A 27922-nucleotide genomic window follows, 5' to 3' on the forward strand; every position below is an offset into this window, starting at 1 on the left:
AAAGTGCTATATCCATCCTTTGAGTGCATAATTCATCAAATTGAAACCATAGAAGCTGTTAGAGCACTCAAACAGAACAGGGTGATCAAAAGCACATGTGCGCTGTGCGTGACCATTTACCATCGTGATTGTTATTTATGATTAACTTGCATGCCTTCCATAGTCATGACTTCAATTCACAAAGGGCTCTGATATCTGTGGTTTTTGGACAGTGCTTGGAGCATCATCCCAGTAATCATAAAACAGTTCCCTCCCATGTTATTTTCTACAGAACACTAAAAACATTTTACAGTCCCACTAACCACACTTTAAACCTACATCCTGTTGCATCTGCATGACAGATGTTGTAGTATCTTGTGAACTTTGCAATGGCACACACTTCTTTTATAATGGAGACTAAAAGTAAAGGTGCATTTTGGAACCTATGAAAGATCTGAGCAAATATGTTTATGTTGTTTACCTATCACAACTCCATCCAACAAGCTGCGCCGCCCTGTATTCACTCCACTGGAAATCAGACCTGTGGATATATTGCAGGCTTCCTGTTTCTAAGAATACATTGCCATTGAACTCTTGATCCGTCTGCTCTTGTGTGTTGGTAGCAAACACTTCCTCAGCCTCATGACTAACACTTGTTTACTGCTTTAACTTCCGCTGAATTCTAAAACATTTAGCCGATGTTCTATATCCCAGTTGGTTCCCAACAGGCGAGCAGTTCTGTGAATTTGTCAAGGACATTTCCACAGGACATGAAAGAACAGAGGCACACATGTGGTTCCCTGCTTGGTGACAATCCTGCAGACAAAGCAAAATAATCACCCAAATTTCCCGTGTACTTTTTGCAGGCCAAATTTGGTTTTAAGTTGCTGTTGCTGATGCGCTAATCTGGAAATATTACCCCTGATTCAGAATCAGATCATGATGACATGCAATAAAGAATCTCAACGGGACTCAGTTAGTGCCCAGAACCCCACCTCAGATCGTTTCAGTTCAGACATTCAAATCGAACAGTATCTTTGTTTACATGGATAAATACTTCAGTCTGATTTGAATCATTCTGATTAGATTTTCAAACTTGACCGTTACATAGACATATCACGAGATCTGAAAAGTTGTGTGTTTACATGCTGCAAAACATTTAATCATAATCAAAAGCTTTTGACTTGTAAAATGTGGGCCGAAAGCAGAAAGTAGAAGAACTTGAGAGCATATTGGCCGACTTCTGGTGCTGTCTATAAACAAGCAGAGACTGAAAGAGGACATATACTACTCAGTTGATTCAGCTCCCTGTTGGAACCTGTGGATGAAACTAGAAATCGGAGTTTTCCTTACTTTATTTCCTGGATAGAAATGGAGAAATATTCAATCAAAAGTAACCAACAACAAAAAAAATGTCCATCCCAAACAAGTTAAGTTTTGCCTCTGCCATGTTCCCACCTCCCTCTTCTTCCTAAAACTAAACGAGTGGTTTTGGTGCCTAAACCTAACCAAAAAGCAACTGATGATAAAAGTAACGATTTATCCAACCAGGCCTATTTGCAGTTTACAGTAGCCGCTTTCGGACAGACCGTTCTAAGAAAGTAGTTATCAGAACTACCCTCCTCGAATTTCGTTCTGATAACTAACCTTCCCCTGCGGAACTGTTTCAGTCTGCATTCGCACATGAGTCGGGACCTGATAGGGACTGATGCGCCGCGCGCAGCCGTCTGCTTCAGTGACGTGTAAGCCGTTAGCCGTTTAGCGCTACATTCAAACACAAAACAAAACGGTAAAAGTAAGGAGAGTAGAAAAAACACCACCAAGAAGCTAATATGGAGAGTGGGGAGGCCACCGTGTTTATGGTCTGCATGATGGTGATATTAATCATGGACAATCACATCAGGCGTCTAATATCGAGGCTGGAAAAGCTCACAGAGAGTTTTTCATTTTATGAAGGAAGAAAGGAGAGCAGAGCGCTGGAGACAAATGAGACCAGTGTAAGTTTAACTTATTAAACACCCGCCTGTTGTGTCCGTGTATGAGTAAACATTTCAGCCGTGATAGCATGACATGGGGCGTAGCTACCGACCACCACACACCTCCGTTAGATCGTTCTATAGAACCATGAAAAGACCCGACCTCGGAGAAGGAGCTAAATAGTTATAGGAACTAAGGGAGAAAGCCCCGAGTTCCTGTATGTCCGAACACGGGAGAAAACGGCCCCGCGGATTAAAAGGTTATTAGAACTGCCAAAGGTTCCTACAGTCCGAAAGCGGCTAGTGAGGCCAATCATGAAGTGAAAGCTCTTAGGAGATGATTTTCTATGTAAGGAAAATCAGTGTGTTGTCACAAATAATAAATAATGCTGATAAGTGTCTAGTTCTGTGGGTAAGGTCTTCACATTGCACTGATCTTCAAACATTTGGGCATGGCCAGCTCCAATGAATATCAAAGCAGCCAACCATAGGGAGCAAAAATGAACACAGACAAGCAGACTTGTTGATAACCAGGAGCCTCTAATTTCATCTTGGGTATATACAGGTACAGCTTATTTCATGCTTAGCCTTTGTGGTTACAAGTAAACTCTTTGGCTCAGATCAGCTGTTATCTCAGGATGTGAATATAAACCTGCAGTGCATCACTGCATCCTATCCACTTGGTCATGCAAAGCAAACATCAGTGATCTGCGAGTGCAAGGCTTGTTAAATATCTGTGAATCATTCAAATATTCTTCTCCCTGAATTTCCTGCTCTGAAAGGGAAACTCCCATAAAAAATTAAAAATTCAAAAAACACAGAGCCAGGCATAAACATCACTGGATCCAAACCTTTCACGAACAACTTATGTCCGTGCCTCATTAGCAAGTATCGGCAGTAACTTTTAAAGAACACAACAGAGTTTGTACCAGATGTAAAGCAATTGTAAATCTGCCCCTAATCTCTGGAATAGTCATTGTGCAGTAAATGTTGGTCTGTGTATTTAAACATTGTTGATTTGACTTAGACTTAGACTTAGACTTAGACTTTCTTTTATTGTCATTGCACAAAAATCACACGTGAGTTTTGACAACGAAATGTCGTTCCTCGACTTCCGATGCTTCAAAGTATTAGCCGCTTGTCAATGCTTTGGCTCTACTATCTGTATCTGGTTGGTCTTTGATGTTCAATAATAATCCAGTAGCAGTGTTAGGTGATCATCCACAAAAACATCCCTCTGTTTGTATCCAATTTTAGGGGTAACCTGTTACAAATTAAAGCATTAGAGTGCCCAGATTTCTTTCTTACAGTACCTGGTATTGTAGCGTGTTAGCTTTGCATCCATCCATCCATTTTCTATACCGCTGAATCCGTGGGTCGGGTCGCGGGGGGGCTGGAGCCTATCTCAGCAGTCAATGGGCGAGAGGCTGGGTACACCCTGGACAGGCCGCCAGTCCATCACAGGGCCACACAGAGACAAACGAGACAAACAACCATACACGCTCACACTGTTAGCTTTGCAATTCAAATAATCTGTTAGGAGTTACTGTCAGTAGCAAAAAAAGAAAAAGAAAAAAAATCTGTGATTCCTCTAATGTTACAGCTGTAAATAAACCATAACTAGCTTTTAATTTAGGTAAAGTTGCTGCTCTGAGGGAAATTAATTACCATGCTGCTGGTTGTATAGTGAAAGGCGATGCTACCAATGACTGCAGAGTTGCCATCTCTTCATGTTATCACTGATATAGTCCCTTGTTAAACTTGTTAAACTGTATGCACTGAGACCCACACACTTGGTTTTGTGTTCATTTGTGAACATAGTCATTAATAAAGCGCCTTAAAGGGGATCTTGTGTCTGTTATCCCTGTTATTTGCTTTTAGAGCTTCAGTTCATAAACCATGGGTTGTGTAAAAAAAGGTAGAGGCAGTACTAGTGCTGGGCGGCATACCGGTTCAAACCGAATACCGGTTTATAATTTCGTTATGATATGAATTTTTAATATACCGCCATACCGGTGTATTTGATTACACAACGGGGGGAACGCTGCGTCGCGTGACATTGTTTGAGACGGGACCCTTTTCAGTGTTGCGCTTCTAAACACGCATGTTTACTGTCTATGGGTGCGAGGTGGTAATAAGCACTTGCGTTACGCGAAGGTGAAGGTGGATAGGATAGACATGGAAAGTTCCAAAATCGAAGCTGCAGAACTAGTAGAACATGCTGACACAGAAGAACTTGTGCCAAAAAAAGGAGCCGTGTCTGTAGTTTGGAAGTTTTTTGGTTTAAAAAAATCAGACGTCGACCAAACAACCATTTTATGCAAGTGTTGTCGGGCTACAGTTGTCGCTGGAGGTGGCAACATGAGCAATTTGCTCCATCACCTTAGCTGTAAGCATGTCTTAGAATATCAAGAATGTATGAAGTTAAGGTCTGCACCCGCCACATCAGCAGGTAACACGGGGAAAGCAAAAGAAAAGTCGAACCAAATGTCACTTCAAGACGCGTTTGCTAGAGGGACTGCCTACGACAGGAAAAGCAAACGGTGGAACAAGATTACAAATTCGATCACTGTCCACATAGCCAAAGACATGGTCCCGCTGAATACTGTCGAAAAGAAAGGCTTCAAGAACAGGAATAAGACGCAGGACCCCAGGGATGAAATACCGAGCAGGAAATATTTTAGCCAAGTCGCGATCCCCAACTTGTACCAAAAACTTGTGTATTTTGACTGCAATTGTGTTTGCATTCCGATTCCTCACTTCAATAGAATCATGAGTAGCACTTCTTTGTAAACAGCATCATTTTGTGGGGCGTTATTCTATGACGGTAAAATAGACCATCCTAAGTTAATCTACTGCAGTAATTCTGTTCTCAATCTGTAGAAAATGCTGTGAACACCTAATTATGCATGAAAAAAGAATACCGTAAAACCGTGATACCGTGATATGTATTTTTGGTCATACCGCCCAGCACTAGGCAGTACATTTAAAGGTAAATGTTGTCTGATTTGATGACCAACGTGCACAAAATATTGCAAAGAGGTGTTTATATTTGATCATGCAAATATACTCCAGTGTGTTGTTTTTCACAGAAAGAAGCTAATCACATTTCTTATTCCTTTTCAATGCTAGCAATCCTTTTTGTCTGATCCAGCCGTTTTCTCTGATTCATCCTGGTTATATACAGTAGATGGGTAAGTGGAGTAAGAGAATGCCCTCTGATATGTGTTCACCTTAAAAAAAAACAATACTGCAGATCTTAACTCTTTCCGCCCTGCCTTCCTCGAACTTGCTGCGGTTTTGATGTGGTCATGAAGGTTGGCACATCAGTGATGAACCAAAATAGGTCTCATTGTTTCATTAGCTCTGGTCAAGTTGCAGCTGTAATCTTTTGGAACGCATTCAATCATAACATAGTCTCTGACTGTTCTTATAAGGTTTTTACAAGTCACAATGTATTTGGTTCATTCGGTCGACCGTGGCTCAGTGGTTAGAGTGGGTCGTCCAATAGACGACGGTTGGCGGTTTGATTCCCACTCTCGCCACTCAAAAGATTGGTGAGACTGACAGCTGGAGGGGTGACCGTCTGCCTCCTTGTCATGGCTGAGGTGCCCTTGAGCAAGGCACTGTACCCCCGTGCTCCCCGGGTGCTGTGAATGGCTGCCCTCCGCTCCAGTGTATATGGCATCTGTCTCTATGAGTGTGTGACCCTATGTGGGTAAACAAATTTCGTGGGTATGACTGTATGCATGACAATAAATCTGATCTTAATCTTAATCAAAATAAAAGAATGCGTGAGGGTTGATGTACAAAAAAAATCAGAAATTGCCTGTTGCTTGCTGTATCAGTCATACCTGCTCACCAAGAAGCTGGACATCATGTCTGTTCAGAGTCCATTCAGATGGACTTTTCCATCCCATAGCGGGAAACCCTGCACACAAGAAGTGTGAGCACATCCTTGGAAAAAACCCACAGATGCACAAGATGTGATGCACCGTACCTTCCTATAAGCAGCAGAAGTGGTATGCCAGGAATGCATGAGGAAGAAGGTGTAATATCACTTTTAGTGCAGAAGCAGCTGTCATCGGTCAGTGTGTTAATCCAAAAGCTGATGAAAGACTAAACAAGTACCGTAATCAAAAGCAACTGAGTGTTTATATTGTCATTTTTTTCGAGGAAGAATGAATCAAGCTTAAAAACAACAGTTCCCAGTAATTCCACCTCATTAAAAACCTTATGGTTAAAACAATAGTCACACACCTTGAGTACACACACCTGGTTCACAGCACGCTCTGGCCACTTGTGCTCGGGAATCTCTCCCTCCTGAGAACAATGGAACGAGTTCTTGGCTACGCTCAAGGGTGTGGAAGGCGAACGGTGCAAGGGTTGGGGGTGAGCAATGTGGCCTGGCTGCATGGATGTGACCCGGGCCCGGGTGGGACCACAGGAAGTCTGCCGCTCACTGCACGGCACTCACAGACTGCTGTGGGGTTATGAATTATCCGAGCAGCTCATCTAGAGGAGATGTCAACACTTGCTTCTCTACTTTGGTGGTTCCAGAAGGGACATCACGATCAAAAGTATCAATAATACATGTGGAAGGTTCATTTCCAGAGCTATAGCCAGCAAGGATGAGGCCTGGGCCCATGAAGATGTGTCAAAATCTCAAATATCTCAGAAAAATCTTAGAACTTAAAACTGATATGGATAATGTTAGCACCGTACTCAAGTTGCAGACATTCAGTAGATCACACTTGAACCAGCCTCATGGCCTCATTGTGGCACTCCAATTTTAAATATTTCTCAACAGCTTGTTTTGAGCTCAACATATCTTTGAGGATGGTGTTGGTTCCGTTCGAAGAGGGACAAAAGCTGTCAGTCAAAATGAGGACATGAACTCAACCACTTTGGGTGGAGGTTGTTTGCTTTGCAAGCAGTTTTATTCTGACATAAATTTTTCATGTCTAACAGCAGGACATCTAAGACATCCCTCCCTTTCAAACGTCAGATATGTGAAATCAGCCTCTTCAAAACTTCTCAAACAATAAGCACTTATTCCAGTTTTAAAGAGCCCAGTTCCTCCAAGCACAGGGCGGCGGGCCTGTGTCCACTTATATGAGGCGCGTCATCGCTCTCGTCTTCAGCATCGTCCTGCCAACAGGAACTCCCTCGCTCCTCTCCCAGTTTCCTGCCATTGTTCTCCTCGCTGCCACCAGGCGCAGGCTCCTCCCAGGATCTGGGAAAAGGTGGGATGTTAAAGCGGCCCATTTCCCCTTTGATCAGCTCCGACCTCAGCTGGCAAAGGAGGGGTGTGTGAAAAAGAGAGTCAAAATTCTGGATGTGTATGTGTGAATTTTTACCCAATTTCATTTGTGATGTTCAAGTGGGTGAAAAGAGGCTGCATAACCTCCACTCTGTTCGGATTTTCATCTGATCACGGTATGGGGACACTGATCAGTCACACTGATCTCAGTAACCCTAACCCTAGCCTATATGAGGGGATTTCTCCCGGCAAAATGTGATAATGAGATGGGTGCTGATGGGTGCGCTAAAATGATGCTACTTTTAGCATCAAGTTAAGCCGCAATGCATGAATTAATCCTGTTGACTAAAGGCAGCAGACACTGCTGACCTTTTGTCTTAGCTTATCAGCTGCATCATCCAGTTTTAACTAGTCTGCTCTGCCAAAGCATACACTGATCCACTGAAGAGGAACGATCTGGATTCATTACAATGAGGCCTTCATTTCTTTCTTTCACCAGTTTTTTTTTTTTTTTTCATCCCAGACAGTAAACAAAATAATCCTGCTGTGGCCCTGAGGTGCAACAAACAAAACGGTAGTTCACAAAACACAATATTCCATTAAAGAACACATCAAAATTTAGTAGAAGTAAGAGTAGAATTTAAAACATCGGACCTTCAATGTTTGCGTTTTGGGAAATGTGTTTTCCAAAAATATGTTTTTTTTTATGTTTGAAGAAGAATGTTGATGTTCTGTGAAATCTTCTTGTATGTTCTTGTATCTTCCTAAGTGTTTTCTGTTTTGAGTTTGTGTTGTTTGGAGGGTTGTTTTGTTTTCTGGGAATGTTTTTCGTGTAGTGTGTTTACTGACTTGACTTTTTTTTTTTTAGCAAATGTTGTCTTTTGTCTCAAAAAAAATTGTTTTCTGTTTGTTGATGTGTCTCTTAATGTGTTGCATTTTGTACTACTGAGTGTTGTTTGCTGAAATCTCATGATTTTTAACATCTGCCTTGTAAAATGTAGTATTTTCTGAACGACAAGCAGCAAAGGGCCCAAGCTGAGCCTGGGCCAGCTGCGCCAGCTGCGCCAAGGAGCCTCAGCTACAGCACATGGGGCTCCAACTCAACCAGCGGAACTACCCAGTACCCAAGTCTTGTGCTTTCTTATATATTGTGTGATCTATTTTGATGTTTTTTCAAATGTTGTTTTGTTTAGTAAAATATAGGTATGTTTTCTGTTTTTGTGTATGTATGTTTTGTCTGATGTGTTTTACCCTTGAAGGTATTTTTCTTTATTTTTCAATGACTCAATAGACTGTATTTAGAATAAAAAGCAGTTTGAAGAGTTGTATAATTTTTTCAAGCTTTGCATGACTTATTTTATTGATCTTTTGTTCCCTAAGTACAATTCCTGAACAGAAGCCCGCGGAGCAGTGGCCACTTATGCGCCCTTTTCTATCGATGCAAACCAGTAATGGAAAACAGTGCAATTAGAATTCATTAGTATCACAAACAGCACATTTCGGAAGACCTATCTGTGTTCACACAAAAGCCAGACATGGGTCTCTGACATGCAAGATTAAGATTGACCCACCAATTCAAAAAGATGATATCTGAATAAAAGAATTTAGTGTTGCCTTGTGGATAGTGTCTGACTATGTGGGGATGAAGCAGGTACTGATTAAGTGACAAGCGGCAGGAGAGAGTTGTTAGAACTGGCAGGAACAGAACAAAATGACAAATAAAGTTGCAAGAATTAACTGAGATAAGGCAAAGAAATCTATAAGAAGTTTATCACTTTGTTGACACAGAGAAAAAGAAAAACTCTGAACACTATCCCTCAATTGTGAGAATCTGTTCTGCCCTGAGTTTCATGCCAGTAAGAATTATTCTGGCTAACAGTTTGATCTTTTCTCATGATCCGTCCCCTGTGTTCTTTAAGTGTTTTTAGAGGGGCGTCAGTGAGGTGGGGTTGCAGGGTGCACAGGAAGGAAAAGGAGTAGCTGGGAAATCTCATCGAGTCTCCTCAGTGAACAAGAGACACCCCAGTCAGGATCTGGGCGTCGCTGCCAAGTCATCTCAGGGTCGTAGACTGCAGCAGCAACTCATTTACGTAAAGCATGCACAAATACATAAAGCACAATTGGCCCAGTCTTTCTTATGATTTAACGCATCTCAGATTTGCAGAGAGACATTAATGCATGCATGCATGCAAGCCGGAGGGAAGTATGATGTCTGCACGTATGTGTTTCCTCACAATGAGGAATGACTTTCCTTTCTGGGAGGACCGAGGGCTAATTACAGTGGACAGTGTAAAACTAGACAGCTTCTGTATACCAGCACCCCCCCTTGTCTACCGCCAATAATAACAAAAACAACCCTGATTTGTGCAGCTCTTAGCCATATCTGCCTGATTGGATAGATTTCATAATAGACTTTGTCAGGCATTCTTACCCTAATGATGAGCTTTGGGATAAGGGGTGCCTACACTTTGGTGATAATATACTTTGGCTTATTATCTAAAAAACAGCTGCATTTTGTATCAGTGGTGATTTTAGTTATGCTAACACAACAAGTTAGCATGTTGATGCATCACAGTGCAGTAAACAGAGCAGCAGCCACCATGGTTCTTGATGAATACATTTAAGAAATATGTTCTATTTTTATATTCCAAAATCTAGTCTTGCCTAGACATGAATTACTTTAACAACTTTAAGACTTTAATGATTAACAGACTACTTTTTGTACTTGTCCAGCACCAGAGCTTCAACTAAGACTTTTAGCCAACTGTTTTCTTCGGGTTCTTGGTTGAAAAAACACAACAAACTTACTTTTTAATCAATTAGGCTACACATCTTTTCAACTGGAAAACACCCTATCACAACACATTTTAAGCTAATTAGCATTAGCATATGAGTACAGCCCCTTAGAAGATTATGATGCTGTTGTTAGTGTAGCAGTATAGATGCTTTTGCATCCTATGCGTAATGACGGCCCTAATTGCACACAATTTGCACAAAATAAGGGGCCCCAGTTTGGTCAGGGGTGGCCCTATACTATATCGCATAGTCTCTAACATCTGCCACCTCTGTAAATTACTCTGTTTGCCGCGGCTGTCTGTGCCTGGTTGGCCACCCATCTACGGCACCGGTGGCTGGCAGTGCAGTGCCATTTTGTCAGCTACAACTATTATTTTTCTACTGTTTTTTTTTTGTTATAGTTTGTATTTATTCTTTTCCGTTTTGTTGGTTCTGGGCACTCAACATTATTTTGTTCAGCTTAGATATAATTTGCCTAGTTCACATTTTAAATCTGTTGGTGTGTGACTTATGTGTTTTATCTTTTTGTTGCAGAGGCCATGGTGGTGGTTGGTTGGTGACCTGGGTGACAATGGCTGTGTTCGAAACCGCATACTACATACTGGCATTTGGCATACTCATCGATCAGACAGTATGCAGAGCGTTTACCCACAATGCATTTTGCTCCTACCCAAGTCTAAATCAGCCGGCCTGAAGCTGATTTCGCTTAAACTCTAAACTCTGTAAACTTTAGCAACATTTGAAACATTTTCAGGTGAGAAAGTAGTCGTTTAGATCCCCAACGTGTTGAAAACCTGACAAAATACCGGCTATTTACAATTTTGTTCCGACGAATTCGGCGCTACTGAAGCTAGCTGCAGTGAGCAACGCACTTCCGGTTATTTTCACAAAATAAAATACCCATTGCCTTTTATCATGGGGAAAGCCATTACGATACAATTGGTGCTTTTGTTTTGAAAACAGGAAGTGAACCTACCCTCGTTGTAGCTAGCTTGAAACTACCGTTTTGACAGGAAATGACGATCGGCGTCAAGTTACGTTGCATCTTGGGTAGTTTGAGTATGAGTAGTAACCTCATGATGCATACCCAACATTTCGGCGAATCTAGTATGCATTCGGGAAAAAAAGTCAGTATGAGTAGTAGGAGTAGTCGGAGAAGTATGCGGTTTCGAACACAGCCAGTGTCCCCCTTTTCCCCTGTGTCACGTTCCTGGGTGACTTGTGTTAGTTTTTGCAACATCCTTCTGCCCTCACTAGCATAATCTCACCAAAGAGTCTCAGCCAAGCATAAGTTCCCCCCATTACTTTTATGCCTGAACGTTTATTCTTTTTAAGAAACCATTAATAAAGTGTACACAATGTTTTACACACTGAACCATGTCTCATGACTCCTGGGTAGGACTTACTTGCGTAACCTTAACTAAAATAAACTTTGATTCTTTGGGTGAAAGTCCCAAGGTGGCGTTGTTGGCAACCTTTAGGCTACGAGCTGGGCCTCGTCAGCCTGTTATCTTGTGTACAGACAATCTTGCTTTGTGTGTGGGTCCTCTGTGCGCTTCGTACCTCCCGCACCCCTCTCACCATATTAGCATTTATGTAAAAACACTGCTTTGCCTACAGGCTTGAAGAGTTGTCAGCATTATGTGTTTACTTTCACCTCTAGCAGGGAAATCTTCAAGCAGACATGTTATGCTCACTCCATTGATTGAATATGTTTACATGCAATTGTTAAAAAAAACCAAAACAATGTTTTTCTCATTTTCAACATTACTCTAATAGATGGTATCACTTCCTGTCCGAAATGTCCTGTTTTAGCTTCTGTCTCCCTCAGTTTCCTTTCCCAAAAGGCTCAATCTGCTGAGGTTAGCTGATTGGTTAAAAACAAACACCACAGGAGTATGTTTGATCATAGAGACTGGACATTACTATTTGTGCAACTGATTTAATGAGGTTGAGGCTGAGCAAACCACTAATAAACACTATTACTGTCACAATATCATCACTATTTGTGAGGTTCCTCTGACTTTCTGAGTAAGAAATGCAACTTCAGGATTTTTCCTTCTTGGAACTGATTCCTACTTGGAATGTATCTGAGCACATTTCACTTGCACAATAGACAATATAATACACTGTAACACTGTAAGGGAAGATAACAAATTTAAAAGTATAATATGGCCTCTTTAAAAAAAATTACAGACAAAAATAGAGGAAAAATTACAAATACAAATTATGCATGCTCACGTGTTAAGAGAAAAAAACTTACACTTTTTGTGTTATTGACTTGTCATGGCCTTAAAAGCAAGGAAGCATATTCAAGGATGAATAAATCTCTAAATCTTTCTCTCCGTATACTCTGATAAATTACTGTTGGTTACAATCTGAGCGGGTTTTATGATGAAAAGCTATGAACAAGCGCAAGAAAATTATGTAAAAGTGAGGGTTGGATTTCTCTACTGACAATTTAACGGTTACGTTTTTCCACAGTCAGAATGAAAATAGAAGTCCCAGCTAAAAATGACCACTGCGACAGATGTGCTTGCGAGCCTGGGCTGCAGGAAACGGTGAGAGTGTCACGTCTTTCAGCGAGCGAGGAGAGGAGAGGTCGACCCAGAAACATGTGCTGCCTGAACTTTGACTCATTTTCTTCCTGCAAGGATGCCTTCTCTCTCCCTCTCTCTTTATTTTTTTCATTTTGTTCAGTCACACACCCATAAGCATGCACACACACACACACTGATACTGAAGTGGAAAGCCTGAAGGTATCAGATGATTAAGTTGGACTTATGTCAGTTTTGTATTTGTTACATCTCAAGAAAATAAATAATGAAGGATTGAGAGGTTAAAGGCATGTTTGAAATGTAAATCCATTCTGCGATTTATAGGTATTTATCCTAAGGCACAGATTTACTGGTTTTCAACCTTCAAAACCTGCTTCTTGGTTTCAAATCGGTCATAAAGCCACTGTCCGCTTCAGCCTGGATGTCAGGTGAAAGCGCTCCTCTGTCATTTGCTGTCAGAACTTAAAAGAATTGTCTCCACCTAGTGGTGACAAGACACATTTGTTTTTGCTTTTGTCAAGTCATTACTTAAAGCAAAATGTTGCCCGTTAGGGGAGGGAAGCACAGTTGTTCCAAAGAAAAGACATTTATTCCACATCCATAGTCAACAATAAACAAATAATTTGCAATGTACATGTTGCATTTACAGTTTAAGTTTTAAAATTAGATATAAAGGTTTTCTGTTGAAAGAGTAAATTAGTTCTGGCAAAGAACTTAATAATTTAGGTTCAAGCTTGATTTTCTTTATTCATTCATTAAAATTAAGACCTACAGTCATTTCTATGTCAACTCTTGCTCTATTAAGGGCCTTTGGCTGTGCATGCACTGGAAAAAAATGTACAGGCTTGAATGCTTCGATTCTCTACATAACTTCTTTTACTTCAGTATGTTGAATGTTGTCAAATTCCCAGTACAGGCTATTTCCAGTTTATGCACAACCTGTCTCAACCCCAGTCTGTTTCATATTGCTGTCGAGAACTTGTGCTTTAGATTATAAATTTGCTGAAAAGGTGCGGCCTACGAGTTGCACAGCTCCTGTATGCAGGCATCTGTGAATGGCAACAATGAAACACCAAACTCTTATCTGCATTGACCGTACTCCCCTTAAAAGGGCAATTTGTGTCCATCTTTTGTTGGGAATTCATAGATTTATAAAAAGCACACTGGGCCGATATCCAGGCCAAACTCCTGATCAGCGTTTCCAACGTCCATGGGGGCCAAATCCGCGATTGGGAGCCTGGTGGAGGTTTGAGTCCTGTACTCGATCACTATCTTCCCCCACTCTCCATTTGATGTCTTTGGGAAAAAGGGACAAGTCACTTGAAGTGCTTACATACAGGTTTAAAAAAATCTAGGCTTTTCTAAAACATTTTTTAGAAGACTTACCGAGCAGCTGTCCTCGATGACGGTGTATCGCAGCCTGCTGTTGCCTTGGGCTCTGAGTTCTTGGCCGTTGGAGCCTTTGAGGATCAAAGCTTTCTTCAGGTTGCTGCTCTTTTCTGCTTTATGAGCCACACTGTTCTTGCAGTGGTAGGTGATGTTCTGGTGCGACTCTTTGGACAAAACTTGCAGCAGCTTCAGCTGAACCGCCACTGCGTTTGGCTGCTCCTCTTTGTTGCCATAGAGGAACTGAAATTAGAGATTAGATGTCAGTATGACATAGTTACACCCAGCTGGGTATAAAATATTTCTAGGTTGCTAAATACTCAAATGTCCAGATAAAACTGGCATTTTCTTACTTTAGTTCCACCATTCATGTCTGCTGCAAACCAGATGGGTTTGTTGGGACTGGGAATAGATTTCATCCACCATGCTTTGCGAGGAATGTTGGCCGGATTGGCAGAAATGCAGGTTTCACCAGTTTCCATATTGCAGAAGACCTTGATGGCATCTTTTGTGCTTCCTTGGTTTGGATCTAACCAGTACTCGCCTGTTTTAAAGATACAAGCAAAATGGCATAACAGGATCTGTTATGGGATTGAAATATTAGAAAAGGAATGAAAATGTAGGGAGAAAAACAAGCTTCTGACCGCTCATCTTCTGAGGATAGCACTGCTTGATGTCCTGGCAGGTCTTTGCAGGGTTGCTCTTACTGCCGTCAGGACTGCGCAAAGTTTGCAAATGCTGGTTGAGGGTCTTTAGTGTGGCTTGGACGCCTGTTGCTGCACGCAGGATGGCCGGTTTCTTATTGGGCAGAGCTTCATCTTTGTTGAACTCTGGAAGTGGATCGGCAGCTGCATCGTACTCTGTGTGTTCAAATGTTTCCAGAACATCTCCGTTCCCGTCATAATCCAGCAGGCCAGAAAAGAGTTCTTCCGCAGCCGCAGTGGGACGTCCTGGAGGACCGGGATGGCCACGAGGTCCAGGTTCACCAGCTGGACCCTGATCATGAAAAAAAAAAAATGCTGTAATTCATTTCACTTTTGCAGACTCATGTTCCCCAGAGGATGATTCTTCACTCCTAACCTTTTATTGGACATCCCTATAAGGCCAAATATTTCACTTAAAAATATGATGACCTTTTACTCACAATCTGCCAAGAAACCTAATGAGAACAACTCTCATCCCCAGAGTATAAACCTTTGCTCTCTCAACATTTGAGACATCTGCTTTGGACTTTCATTGTTGGAGGAACCCAAATCCCCTCTCGACTGCCTGAGAACTCTGAGTTCTCTGATAGTTCTCTTGAGTCACCTGTGCTCCGAGGTCACCACTGGTTCCTCTGCTTCCAGGAGCACCCATCGGTCCAGGCTGGCCGGCATTCCCCTCCTTTCCTGGAGGACCTACAACTCCTGGAGGTCCCTATGTGTTTATAAGACAGATATAGATTTATATCTCGACATAAGGTGTTTTTATATTCAGGCTTTTTGTTTATCTTTTTACCCGTGGTCCAGCTGGTCCAAAGGCCCCTTTAGCTCCTGGGTCTCCTGTGGCACCCTGAAACGGAAAGAATTCATCTTGTTTTTTTTCTTTTTATGTAAAAGAAGTGACAAGTTACGTGCGCTTTTTAACAAATAAACATTTTTCTTACAGTTATTCCTGGCAGACCGTGGAGTCCAGTGAACCCTCTGTGACCTTTCTGACCCCTATCTCCTTGCTCTCCAGCTCCTCCTTTCTCTCCTTGTGGTCCTTGAGGGCCCTGATGGCAAAGACAGTGGACAAAAACGTAGCACATCATCTTGAAATACTAACTTCAAAGAACTATTTTCTAAAATAATGAGCAACTTATTTTGGCATCAAGAAGGTTGAAAAAAAACGCCTTACCACTTTCCCCCGTACTCCAGCTGGTCCTTGGGGTCCAGAGGTGCCTCTAGGACCCTAAATTCAGAACAGATAACCATATGATTGAGTATTGACGTGACTGACAGGTACAATATTAAATCTAAACTAGTTTTTAAACTCACATTTTCGCCTTTTTCTCCTGGACTGCCAGTCATTCCCACTGGACCCTCGTTGCCTGGAGACCCCAGAACACCAGCCAGGCCCTCAGGGCCAGGATTACCCCTGTCTCCCTGCAAACACAGACAGATAACGATTAAGACACACAGATGACTTAACAGAATAAGAAACCCACATATATGTAGATTGCATTTACTCTCACCTGTTCTCCAATGAGACCATCTTTACCAGGAGACCCCTCCGCTCCAGCGATACCCTGAAATGACACGAGAAACCTTGTGACAATCCAGAAGACTGGAGATTAAGAATATAAACTTGTGACATAGAAGGCTGGATCGTTAGAAGTAATTTCCTAATGTGGCAGACAAATTTTAGAAAGTGCAAAGTCAAAAGAAGCCTTTTACGGTTACAGATACTTTGATGCATTCTCATACAGTGATTCATGTTTTTACTAAATAAGCAGCACTCTTTGTAAGTCACTCCAAATAAAAGCGTGTTATGCAGTCTGGACAAGAGCTGTGAGACAATTTAAACTGTCAGGACAAACCTCGGGGCCGGCATCTCCTCTTGGCCCGGTGGCTCCCGGTAAGCCAACCCCACCAGCTGGACCTTTGCCCCCTGGAGTTCCAGAAGTTCCCGGTTTTCCTGGCGGACCCTGCCAAAGAAATAAACCAAATTCATGTCACAGTTTACCAGCAATAAACACAAAGCTGAAATACATTCTGGCTTTGTGCAGGCAACAAAGAACAGGAAACATTATCAGCAGGAATACATACAGCAGGACCTGGCAACCCCAGCAGGCCTCTCTCCCCTCTGACTCCGGGCTGACCGACAATTCCTCGCTGTCCTGTGGTGCCAGCAGGTCCTGGAGGCCCGTCTGGGCCCTGACAGAGAAACACAAGAACACATGAGCAACCGGTATGTGTTTGGCTTAACGGCTAATGCGTCTCTGCGTCTCACCGCAGTTCCGTCCTCTCCAGACTCCCCCTTCTCTCCAGGGCTGCCTGCTGGACCAGAAGGTCCCCTCTCGCCTTGACGTCCCAGAGCTCCGTTCTCTCCTGAAATTCCAGCAGGACCTTGCTTTCCTGGAGCACCCATTTGCCCATCGGCCCCAACGGCACCCTTAAACACACACAAACAGAAGGACCTTTGAATACACTGCAGGCCAATGCATGTCTGAAGAATTATGTGTTTAGGTGACATTAAACAAATCATTTCATTCTAATTTTTTCACTTTTATTTTTCCTTTTTCCTCGACATGTTATAGAATAAAAATACATTTACTTTATAATCAACAGAAACGTTTGAACTACAACATGATATCAGATGGGATATCCATCTTTAAACTCATAACATTTTATGATATTAGGTGGTGATAAAGGTATCTGATGATTTTTTCCTCATTCCTTAATATTTCTCATCATTTTAAGTATTTAGGCTAAAGTCAGACGAATGTTACAACTCACAAGAGAGCCAGTGGGACCAACTCCTCCAGGAAGCCCAGGAAAGCCAGGAGAGCCCTGTGGGAAGATAATACTGCTAATGAGATGTGCTTTACGGATAATAATAATTGCAGGGGTAGGCTGTGTTCGAAGTGACTGCAGAACTGGACTATTCAGTGTTCAGGAGTCAGAATATGGAGCCTCACTCACAGCTGGACCCTGCGTTCCTCTGCCACCTTTCAGCCCGGTCACACCAACAGGACCCTAGAAACACATCAGCAAATTATCGAGCCCGTCTGTCAATAATCCGAATGACTGATTCGGTTCCTCTGAACTGGAATCATCAAAATCTGATACAAATCATACACAGCAAACACGTTGACAGTGCCAGTTTTCTGTTGGATTTAGACCATATTGGACTTTGTCTGTACCTGTCCTCCAGGTTTCCCAGCCATCCCCTGTGGTCCGGGTAATCCCGTTTCTCCCTTCAGGCCAGTTTCTCCTGTTTCACCTTTGACCCCAGGCTGACCATCCACACCCTTGGGAAAAAAAACTCTTATCAGAGAAGCTCACGTTATACTTTTGAGTTGATCTTTTCATTCTTTGCTATGTTTTTGGCTTTTTATGGTTGCTTACAGAAGGTCCTGGGAAGCCAGCGGCACCAGTCGGGCCATTATCACCAGAAGAACCCTAGTAATATCACAACACACATGATCACACAATTGTCAAGGAGGAAAGCAAAGTTAATATTCATATAGTTCAATGGAAGTTAAAATTAAAAAAAGTTCTGCTAACAGCAATTCCTCTCGAGCCTCGACGCCCTGCGGGTCCTTGTGGGCCTGTTTCACCCTGAAATGAACATAAAGGACAGTTTAATAATTTCCTAAAGCACGCCATGTATCTTATCTTGCACCATTTGTTTAAAAAAGATTTGCTACCGCCCTCTTAAACCCGATTACGAAGACATATTGATTCTTTGTTTTCTTGGCTAATAAAACAACCGCGAGCGACCATGTTTCACAGTCAAAGTACAAGGCAGCTCACCTTCACTCCGTTTGGTCCACTGGAACCAGCAGGTCCAACAGGACCAGAAGTCCCCTTTTTTAAATAAACAAAAATATACGTTCATGTCAAATTATGAATATGTATTCAATCTTCGTGCTGTCGCTGGATTTTTTTGGTGACGACTTACCCTCGCGCCATCAGCTCCTGCTTTTCCTTCAAGTCCTTTCTCTCCAACAGAGCCCTGTGAGAGGAAATCAACATTACAAATGGCTCAGGATCGCACACTGACTGCACTGGGGATTTGTCTACATGAGGACAAGAATTTTTCCTCTCATTCGTTTTAAAAGAATCAATAAATACATGAATAAATTCCACAAGCTGGGATTCAGTGTCCCTGTAATCTGAACTGGATGTATGGAAAATGGATGGATAGAAAAATTCCACAAAACTCTCTCCACCAAAAACACAACCTGAGCAACACAAGTTCAAAAGAAATGGTATTGACAATCCAAAGGTTTTTTCTGTCATACACGACCTCGACTCACATGTTGTGTTGTTCAGTGTGCACACGACTTCTATGACAGCACTTACAGGTAATGTCCTTAACGTTGCCTTAATACAACACAACATGTCAGCGGTCCCTGCGCACGATCGACACGGTCACGGCTTTTTTCTGTTCTGGCACCCCGATGGTGGAACGATCTCCCAACTCCCAACTGATGTCAGGACAGTTGAGTCGCTGCCCATCTTTCGCCGCAGGCTGAAAACCCATCTCTTCAGGAAACACTACCCTGATCCGCCCTCTCAGGACATCACCCGTTTCGTCCTAGCTCCTTACGCACTTATTTGTTTCCTAAATTGTCTTTGTTTTCTAAATTGTCTTCCCATTTGTCTAAGTACCTAACTTACCGCACTTACTCTAGCACTAGTTATGCTCTTAGCTGTTTGGTTTTGGAAGGAAATGCACTTATGATTTCTTGTGACCTGAAGTTCTTCTGCCTACCGATGTGGAACGCACTTATTGTAAGTCGCTTTGCATAAAAGCGTCTGCAAAATGACCGTAATGTAATGTAATGTAATGTAATATACAAGCAAAGCAGCTCACTTCAAAGCAACAGAGGATGTTTTCTTGTTATCTTGCACCAACAAACTATATTCTCAAAATAATTACACCAACAATAATTCCAATTGGGTGTCGTCCAACATCATAAATGTTGGTAGATGGTTTTGTGTTTGTTTGTTCATGCTGACCGCTTTGTTCTATGATACTGTCGGCGAGTAACTGTACATGTACGTGCAAACTTGTTAGAATGTCCTGTTGATACAGTTGGTCCAGTTGCTGTCTTGCATGTCCTGTTGCCATGTTAACAAAGAGAAGATTGGTGTATATACGTGAACAATGTCCACATAGCACTATTGCTGCAGGAGTGAAAATGATTCATTTCCATGGGGCTGAAACTGCTTTTGATAAGTGCAAAGGCATAGAAAAAAACTGGTGTCTGCTTCTTTGCAGATGAACAACTATCTCTTGACTTACAACATCTCCCTTTGGCCCTGAGGGTCCTGGTATGCCTCTCTCCCCTGGCATCCCCTGAAGTCCTGCACTTCCTGGCTCTCCACCAGCTCCCTTTGGACCTAGGCTGCCCTGAAATGCATGATGTACACCACGAGTTATCACCAGAAACAAATGGGACAGTTTTCAGTGTAAAAAATTTCGCTGTTTTATCGAATTGATACCTTTGGCCCATCTGGTCCTGTTCCACCAGGACCACCTTTGGGTCCCTGCAGCCCATTGGGCCCAGTTTCACCTCTTTCTCCTGGTGGGCCTCGTTCTCCCTGTGAGGACAACCAATAGCTAAAGTCAAACAACTTTGTTTTTGCTGTAAAAAATAACTAAACATAGATGGATGAAACAGAATAATCCACAGGATTCACAGGTGGAGACAGTAAAAAGCAGGACCAGTGAACTTACTCTTGGACCTGTTGCTCCAACAGCACCAACCTCTCCAGCAAGACCCTGCCACAAAAGGAAAAAACAAACAAACAAACAAAAAATTTTTTTTATTGTCAACGCAGAAATTTGAAGGCTAATTTAAAACAAATTAACAAGAGTTACTTTCTTGTACCTCATTGCCTGGTTTTCCTGACTCTCCAGGTGGGCCTGAGGTTCCAGGCAAACCCTAAAAAAAACACCAACCCAGGTTTTATTTAACGGTAATGGCAATTATAGATGGAAATGTAAACCTAGTCATCAATTAACTGGTATGCTGAAATCAGGATTCAATGATTAACGTAATTTTAATGTAACTCCTTTACATAGTTATATGAAGTTCCAGGCAAACCCTAAAAAAACACTAATCTACAGCAGTCAGGGCTTTCTCTTATGACTTATACGTCCTCTCTAAAGTTAACATCCGGGCCAGATGGTTAAACAAAGGTTAAATAAGTAAAACTATTAAATATAAATGGAGGACAGCTTACCTGGAAACCACTCACTCCCTGAGCTCCTTGCTCGCCCCTCTTTCCTGCAGGACCCTGAAGTGCAGCAAAGAACATAATGAATTATATAAATATGATAGTTTAAAGTAACAATAAGGTCATAATCTCAGTAGAGTTGGATGCTTACAGCGGGGCCTGTTGAACCAGCAGCGCCTTCTTCTCCATCTTTTCCATTTGGTCCCTGGTAGACAAGTGAATACAGTATTTATCAGAGTACCTTTACTTTGATCAAGAGACCGAAGCCCAAAAATTGTGTTAATATTCAGAAATAACTTGCCCTTTGGCCTTGCGCTCCAGAACTTCCAGGCTCTCCAGCCTTCCCAGCATCACCCTAGAAATAAAAAGGTGCACAAAAAACAGCATCTGTTCAGTTTTTCTGGGGCTTTTCAGTCAAGGTGCATTTTAAATGTAACATACACTCATGTCACTTTTCGTGAGAATAGAAAGCCCCAAGTAGCCGTCTCTGTTACATGCTCTTAACGGTGCCTAATCATATTATCCTTCAGGCAATCTGAGACACATTCATACTGACTGCGAAGCCCTTTGGTCCTGGCAGACCCATGGGTCCAGCTCCGCCTCTGTTTCCAACAGAACCAGCTGGGCCTGGTTTGCCATCCTCTCCTGCTGAACCCTAAAAAAAACACGATGGGTTGGCATTACTTCATCACCTAACAAATACATCACACACATAGTGTAGTCTCGGTTTTGAAAAATTGTGCGTACCATTGGTCCTAGCCTTCCCTCTGCTCCCTGTGCACCAATGAGTCCAGTGAGGCCCTGTGAAATAATACACACACAAAAAACATTTTATAGTTTAATTTGTCATTTAATTTAATATTTTCCTTACTTCCATGTTGTAGGGGAAGTTGATCATACTCATAAATATAAAAAAAATCACATATTTAAGTGGGAGCAAACAGAGGGAAAGGAAAGGTTTTCTGGGGTCTGACAGCATTTTTTTCTGATGTAATCATAATCATTGGTTATGTTAAGGTGTAGTGACACACACACACAGAAGTACAATTCTACGTCCCCATAACAAGCTGACACCACTCCGGATCATTAAAAACTACTGGTGTGAGGCTGATTCCTCCGATAAAAAACAACAACATATGAGACTGGGGAGGGAAATAAAACGTTCTCGCAGGTCTGGATCCCTCTCTTTGAAATAAGTAGAGAAGTAGTTCCAAGTGTATGGGTGCTTACATAGAACCCAAACATTTGCTGAAAAAATGTGCAAATATGTCAGGAAATGTGTGCTATAGTTGTATTCAAACTAAAACCCTATTTCCCGAAAAGTCATGAGATTTTCTAAACCGTAAAAAAGACTTAAATCCAAAACTTGAACATTTGTTCGAACTTTTATTGACCAGACCCACGTCAAAAGTGAGTCATTTCAGAGTACTCACTGGCCAACTTCACAGTACTTTGAAATGCAAACAAATTTAGAATTTGATGCCATCCACACAGTTAAAAAATAGGAGTATAGAGCCATGTTTACCATTGTGCTACGTCAGTCTTCTTTTTAGTTAAACAGCTTGGATGATCTTTCACATTTTTGGCATCTTTGTTGAGTGAAAATAGCTTTCCAAATTACTCCTGAGCCCATGTGGCTCAGCCTTTGGTGGATGCTCGTTTTATACCCAATCCTGACACCCTCACCTGTCAACAATTAATCTGCTGATTGTAGAATCTTGCTGAAAGCTGTTATTTTATATTCTATTAACTCTTTTTTTCTCTGCCTGTGTTTCTGGACTTAAATTTGACTTTCTTTTTTAAGTACAATGAAGCTGAAAATGATTTCTTTGGACTTGTGTCTGTTAATATAAAGTTCAAACAAAGTGACATCCTAATTGAAATGTATCAATCTATTTTGCCAACTTTTCTTCTTATTGGGTTTAAACCTAATATCACTGTGTCTGTCTTACCCGAGCTCCGGTTAAACCTGGCTCTCCAATACGCCCTGGGTCTCCAGATAAACCTTTGGCACCACCTGACCCTGGCAGCCCTCTTTCACCCTGGGCTCCCTGTTCAAAAAAATAATAAATATTCAAAACTGCAGATGGGATTATGTGGACTGTCACTAATTATTACTTTAAATTACTAACCTTTTGACCTGGTAAACCATCGGCACCGGGGAAACCTCTATTTCCTGGCGCTCCCTAAAACAAATACAGCATACTTCCTGTGTTCAGATTGGAGTTTTCCAATGAGTTTTTTACAACACTTAATATTCTTTGTGAAAAGGCCTGTGAAAATATTCTACTCACTGTCTCTCCCGGAGGTCCAAGAGGACCAAGAGATCCAGCATCACCTCGAGGTCCACGCTTTCCATCGTCTCCCATTGGGCCCAATGGTCCAGGAACACCATGGTCCCCCTAACATCGATCAGTCAATCAATGTCAATCAAAGCGTTGGTGTTCTAACTTAGGGATGGTTTTCAACTTACTCGCTCTCCCTTCAGTCCAGCTTCTCCTTTAAATCCAGGCACTCCAACATCACCCTGTTAATGAAACAAAAAAGTTTCAAACATTCAAGATTAATCAATTCAAACAGATTTGATGTATAATAACGGAAAAGTTCATACCAGTTGGCCTTTTGGTCCTGCTGCTCCTGTGGTTCCCTGAGGACCTGGAGGACCAGACGGTCCTAATAACCCTGGTGGACCCTGAACACCTGCTATCCCCTTCAAATTGCAAGAAGCAAATTTATCAAAAATCTAAATGACAACAAATTCATGGGCAAAAAGTTACTGCGTTCTGGTTCAAAGTGTTTTAGAAAAAGTTACCGATGAGCCACGTGCACCTGGAGTTCCATCAGTGCCTGCGGCACCCTGGTCGAAAGCAAAAAGAATATCAATCATTTTAATTTAAAGCCAAATGCAGTCCTAGTGCTCAGTTGTCTGTTTTATTCAGTATTTATCATATTGAGACACACCTGCTGTCCTGTGGGTCCAGGTGGCCCCACACGTCCCCCTTCCCCTCTCGATCCTTGCTGTCCCCGACTTCCTCTGACCCCTGTAGGTCCTGCTTCACCCTGTATTGGTAAATACATCCAGGCCATGTTTAATGACCATTTTGTGAAATTGAGTGGTTCTGCGTTGTGCCCTTTATGAAAAAAACTCATTTGTGTAAGTTTCACATCTCCCAAGAATGCTTCTTTAAAGTTTCAGCTTGTAAAATTACACTGGTCTCTCATTCAATCATCTCTGTATGAAACTGTGTTTCAGTCCTGTCCATGACCTGTTTCAGTGTCTGTAGCTTTAAATCTGTTGGTGATGCTAACCACACCCCTTTCAGGAAGAGTTCAGAGATTGACCAAAAAGCAGCCATTGTAGACATCGATGAGAAATTATGTCGCCTCTTAATTTGAGTGATCATTTTATCTGCGTATACAGCTAAGATAACAGCACGTTCACCATTAATGGTAGCTATGCATTGTGTTGTCACCGTGGGAATACTGCCATCAGAACTAAATGTAATCTACTGGATGTTGAGTCCATGAGAACCTGAAGAGTTTGAGGTAGGTCAAGAATATTTGAAGGCTATCTTTATCACTGCTATGATTGCTGCTCACCACAGAAACAAAAAGAATAAACTGATTTTAGAGAACACAGCAGCTGTTAACGTATCACAGTTTGTATTATAGTGCGACTTTGATGTCATCTGACATGTTAAATCACCATCATACACTGAGGAATAAGGTCCCCTTGGATCCTCATGCAAATTTCACAGAAGGATGAATCTTAATGCAGCTGCATTGGGTTAAAAAGAAACTGGTGTAACAGCAGCTCTGGTACTTAGCTAGCCTAGCTAGCAACAGGCAGTTAAAAAGAAACTGGTGTAACAGCAGCACCGGTACTTAGCTAGCTTAACTAGCTAACACAATTTTGCAACAAAGTTGTGTGTAACAGCAGTGTTTGATGTATTTAGTCCTCATGCGGACATTTTGAAAATTCAGTTAACATGTTATGAAATTGGACATGTGCAAATGTAATTTTGACAACTTCTTTGTATTGTGAAATTTGAATGAGAGCAGATGGGAGTGTGATACAGAGAATAATCCGAGGCAGTTTTGCTAAAAACCGGAAACTGATCTTCCAGTGAAATCATGTCAAAAATGTAATTTATCACAAAGATTACCTTTATCACATTTAATCAAGTGTCGAGATTTTATAGTAAAATAAATAAAGTGAAATTAAAATCTTTTCGGAATTCAACAAATCCGACCATAAACAATCTCACCTTCATTCCTGGGTTACCGGGAAATCCTGGCATACCTGGGATTCCTATTGGACCCTGTCGTAGAAGAAGAGTTTGTTTAATATTATAACCAGTCTGATTAGCAGGTGCTACAAAAACCAATGAATCAATGAATGAGAAAAGCATACATTTGATCATTTATCATTTAATGAAAAGATCATTTGTATGTAAAATAAGCAAACAGTTTTTAATTGTACATGATCACATGATTCATTTGCCTTTACAAGCAAAGTTATTTTAGTTGTATTTAGATGTAAACCGACTTCTTACCAAGGGCCCTGGTTTACCAACATGACCTGATGTCCCACGTTTACCCTAATAGAAAATCAGAGAAAACGTTTTGGTACTCAAACATTTGATATACTTGTACTTTCTCAAACAGGTGTTTAGTTTCATACCACAGGTCCAGTTGGTCCGATTCGGCCTCTTTCACCCTGCAAACCGTCTGGTCCCTGGAACGAAGAATGGATTTAGTATCAGAGTGGCTGCACAATCAACTTTGCAGGTTTTGATGCTTTTTTTTTTTACTGTATATGTTGCTTACGAGTGGACCAGGAGCACCCATTTGACCAGGTGTACCTGAGACTCCCTGCAAAACACAAAAACACACACATCTAAAATCACACAAATCTTATACATTATTTCAAGATGAACACTCAATCAAGTCAATATAGCTACCATTTTTTATTTATCAATAATTCTCACGAATACAATCAAGTATCCCCATCAGGGTATGCTTCCATACCTTGGCTCCAACTGGTCCTGACTCGCCTTTTGGCCCACCGAGCCCGGCATGTCCCTGTTGGGAGATTTAAATTTAGGTCACGGTGCTTCTTGCATGATAACCAATACATATTTGTTCAAAGTGAGAGTCTACTTTGTGGCCTCTCAGTCCTGGAAGACCTGGAAGTCCTGGGAATCCTCTTCCACCCTGAATTAAAACAAATTACACTATATTTCATTCTGTAAGCTCGTAAATGATCACATCTATAAAAGTAACGCCGCATAAACTGTCTTTTCTTTTCACAACGATTTAGTTATTTTGGTGTTAACACTCGGAATTTATGGCTACCGCGGATCCTGGAAATCCTGGCTCTCCTGTTGCACCTGCAGGTCCAGATCCTCCCTAGGCAGAAAGAAAAAGCACATGTCTAGGATTTCTCACAGATAATGCAAACAGAGGAGGATGTCTGTTTCTGTGACTCACATCAGGTCCCGGTTTTCCTGGTGGTCCATCAGGTCCTCGATGACCGAGCTCCCCCTGCAAAAATCACAAAATTGCATAAATGTTTTTCCGTTTTAAAAGCACGTTTTGCATCAGCCTCAGATGCAGAAACAAGCCTACCATTGTTCCTGGATCTCCTGCCTCTCCGGGAATTCCTTGACCACCAGGTGGACCCTAAATTGGAATAACAGAAGAAGATTTAAATGGTTAATAGTCTGCACTTATATGGTCTCTTTTCAACTACATTTAGGCTCAACATATTAATGTAACGCTCACGATCATAAACCAGTTAACATATGGTGGGAATGTGGGGATCAGTGTCATGCCTAAGGAGACTTCAACAAGTGGGCACATCGGGGATTGAATTGGCAACCTTCTGATCACAGGGCAACTACTCTTCCTACTGAGACACGGCTGCCACATACTAATTTTGGGGTTGTGATGCTCACCATCAAAGCCTTCGGAAAAATTTATGGCAATTTTTGCCTTTAAATCTTTGCTCAGACGACCAAACTTACTGCTGGCCCAGGTGGCCCTGGAATTCCTCGTGGTCCTGCTTCACCCTGTAACAACATTATTTCATATATAAGTGTAAATGCACAGTTGGCCAAACGTTGCATATGTAAAAACAAGTTTAAAGTTTGTTTCCTGTACAGCTTGACAGGACTCACCCTGGTTCCTGTCAACATCCCAGCCAGACCTGACTTCTCACTAAAACCTGAGGCTATGTGTGACATCAAGTTTCCCTTTAAAGAAGACATTTATCAAAAGAAAAATTTAAATTACTTATTTTCCTGTGAAGATTTTCAAAATAAAAGCTGACAAATTGATGAGAGGAACAGCTCACCCCAGGAGGGGAGGGTTCACCGGGAAGTCCTGGTTGTCCTGGGTTTCCTGGGATACCAGGCTCACCGTCATATCCTGGAGGCCCCATAAATCCCTACAGTTAAATATCATGATAGAAAAAAAAATTATTTCAGGGAGAGAACTGAGGGAGAACGGTTTATTTGGCAGAAAAACAAACTGTCAGGAGCCACACATGGATTCAAGAGCGATGGACGAGGGTTTAGTTCCGATTTCTGTTTATAGTTTTCAGTTTTATGGTAGTTTTCCAGTTGTAAATACTTTTTAAACTTTAGGACAAGTTGTGAGGAACTTGTTGATAATTCTTGCTTGGAGTATTTGGTCCCAGATTTTCTAATTTGAAATTTGTTTGAGCTTGAATTTATTTTTAACTCCAGAGGGACTTACAGAGTTTTGTGTGGTTTTCGTTATCCAAGGTGAAGTCAAAGATGCCGTTTTTCGCAAATTAATATTACCTGGTGTTACTATACTAAAATTAACCTCTCAGGAGTGTAACTATGAGTCCCCAATGAGTGGAAAAATTTACACTTTTAGCTGCTTTCATGCACTATTGCTGTGTTTTATAGAACCATTGCATACAAGGCACACTGACATGAGTATTTATAGCAACAGGACAAGTTGTTGGGAAATAACTTTGACTCTAAAGAGACTATT

At 41.7% G+C, this 27922-nt stretch overlaps 1 protein-coding gene across 1 annotated transcript; it reads right to left on the reverse strand.

Annotated features, from left to right (window-relative positions):
- Window positions 1–13175: 13175 nt before the first annotated feature.
- LOC142391647 (uncharacterized) lies at window positions 13176–27339 on the reverse strand. Its single transcript, XM_075477572.1, has 48 exons — window positions 27252–27339; window positions 27076–27150; window positions 26923–26967; window positions 26525–26578; window positions 26387–26440; window positions 26252–26305; window positions 26057–26110; window positions 25925–25978; window positions 25724–25768; window positions 25578–25631; window positions 25450–25494; window positions 25162–25215; window positions 23855–23953; window positions 23706–23750; window positions 23505–23603; window positions 23367–23420; window positions 23188–23295; window positions 23026–23079; window positions 22846–22944; window positions 21641–21694; window positions 21450–21548; window positions 21195–21248; window positions 21045–21098; window positions 20900–20953; window positions 20545–20598; window positions 20391–20435; window positions 20156–20254; window positions 19956–20063; window positions 18606–18659; window positions 18458–18511; window positions 18209–18262; window positions 18050–18103; window positions 17845–17952; window positions 17624–17677; window positions 17438–17491; window positions 16932–17093; window positions 16748–16855; window positions 16519–16626; window positions 16174–16227; window positions 15977–16084; window positions 15837–15890; window positions 15604–15711; window positions 15456–15509; window positions 15267–15374; window positions 14603–14954; window positions 14312–14502; window positions 13959–14201; window positions 13176–13868 (listed from the first exon to the last, which is right to left on the reverse strand). The coding sequence occupies exons 1-48, from the start codon at window positions 27336–27338 to the stop codon at window positions 13722–13724; spliced, it is 4083 nt and encodes a 1360-aa protein (XP_075333687.1). The 5' UTR covers window position 27339; the 3' UTR covers window positions 13176–13721.
- Between the last annotated feature and the right edge of the window lie 583 nt (window positions 27340–27922).

Source organism: Odontesthes bonariensis, chromosome 11, assembly GCF_027942865.1.
Source record: "Odontesthes bonariensis isolate fOdoBon6 chromosome 11, fOdoBon6.hap1, whole genome shotgun sequence".
NCBI classification, from domain to species: domain Eukaryota; kingdom Metazoa; phylum Chordata; class Actinopteri; order Atheriniformes; family Atherinopsidae; genus Odontesthes; species Odontesthes bonariensis.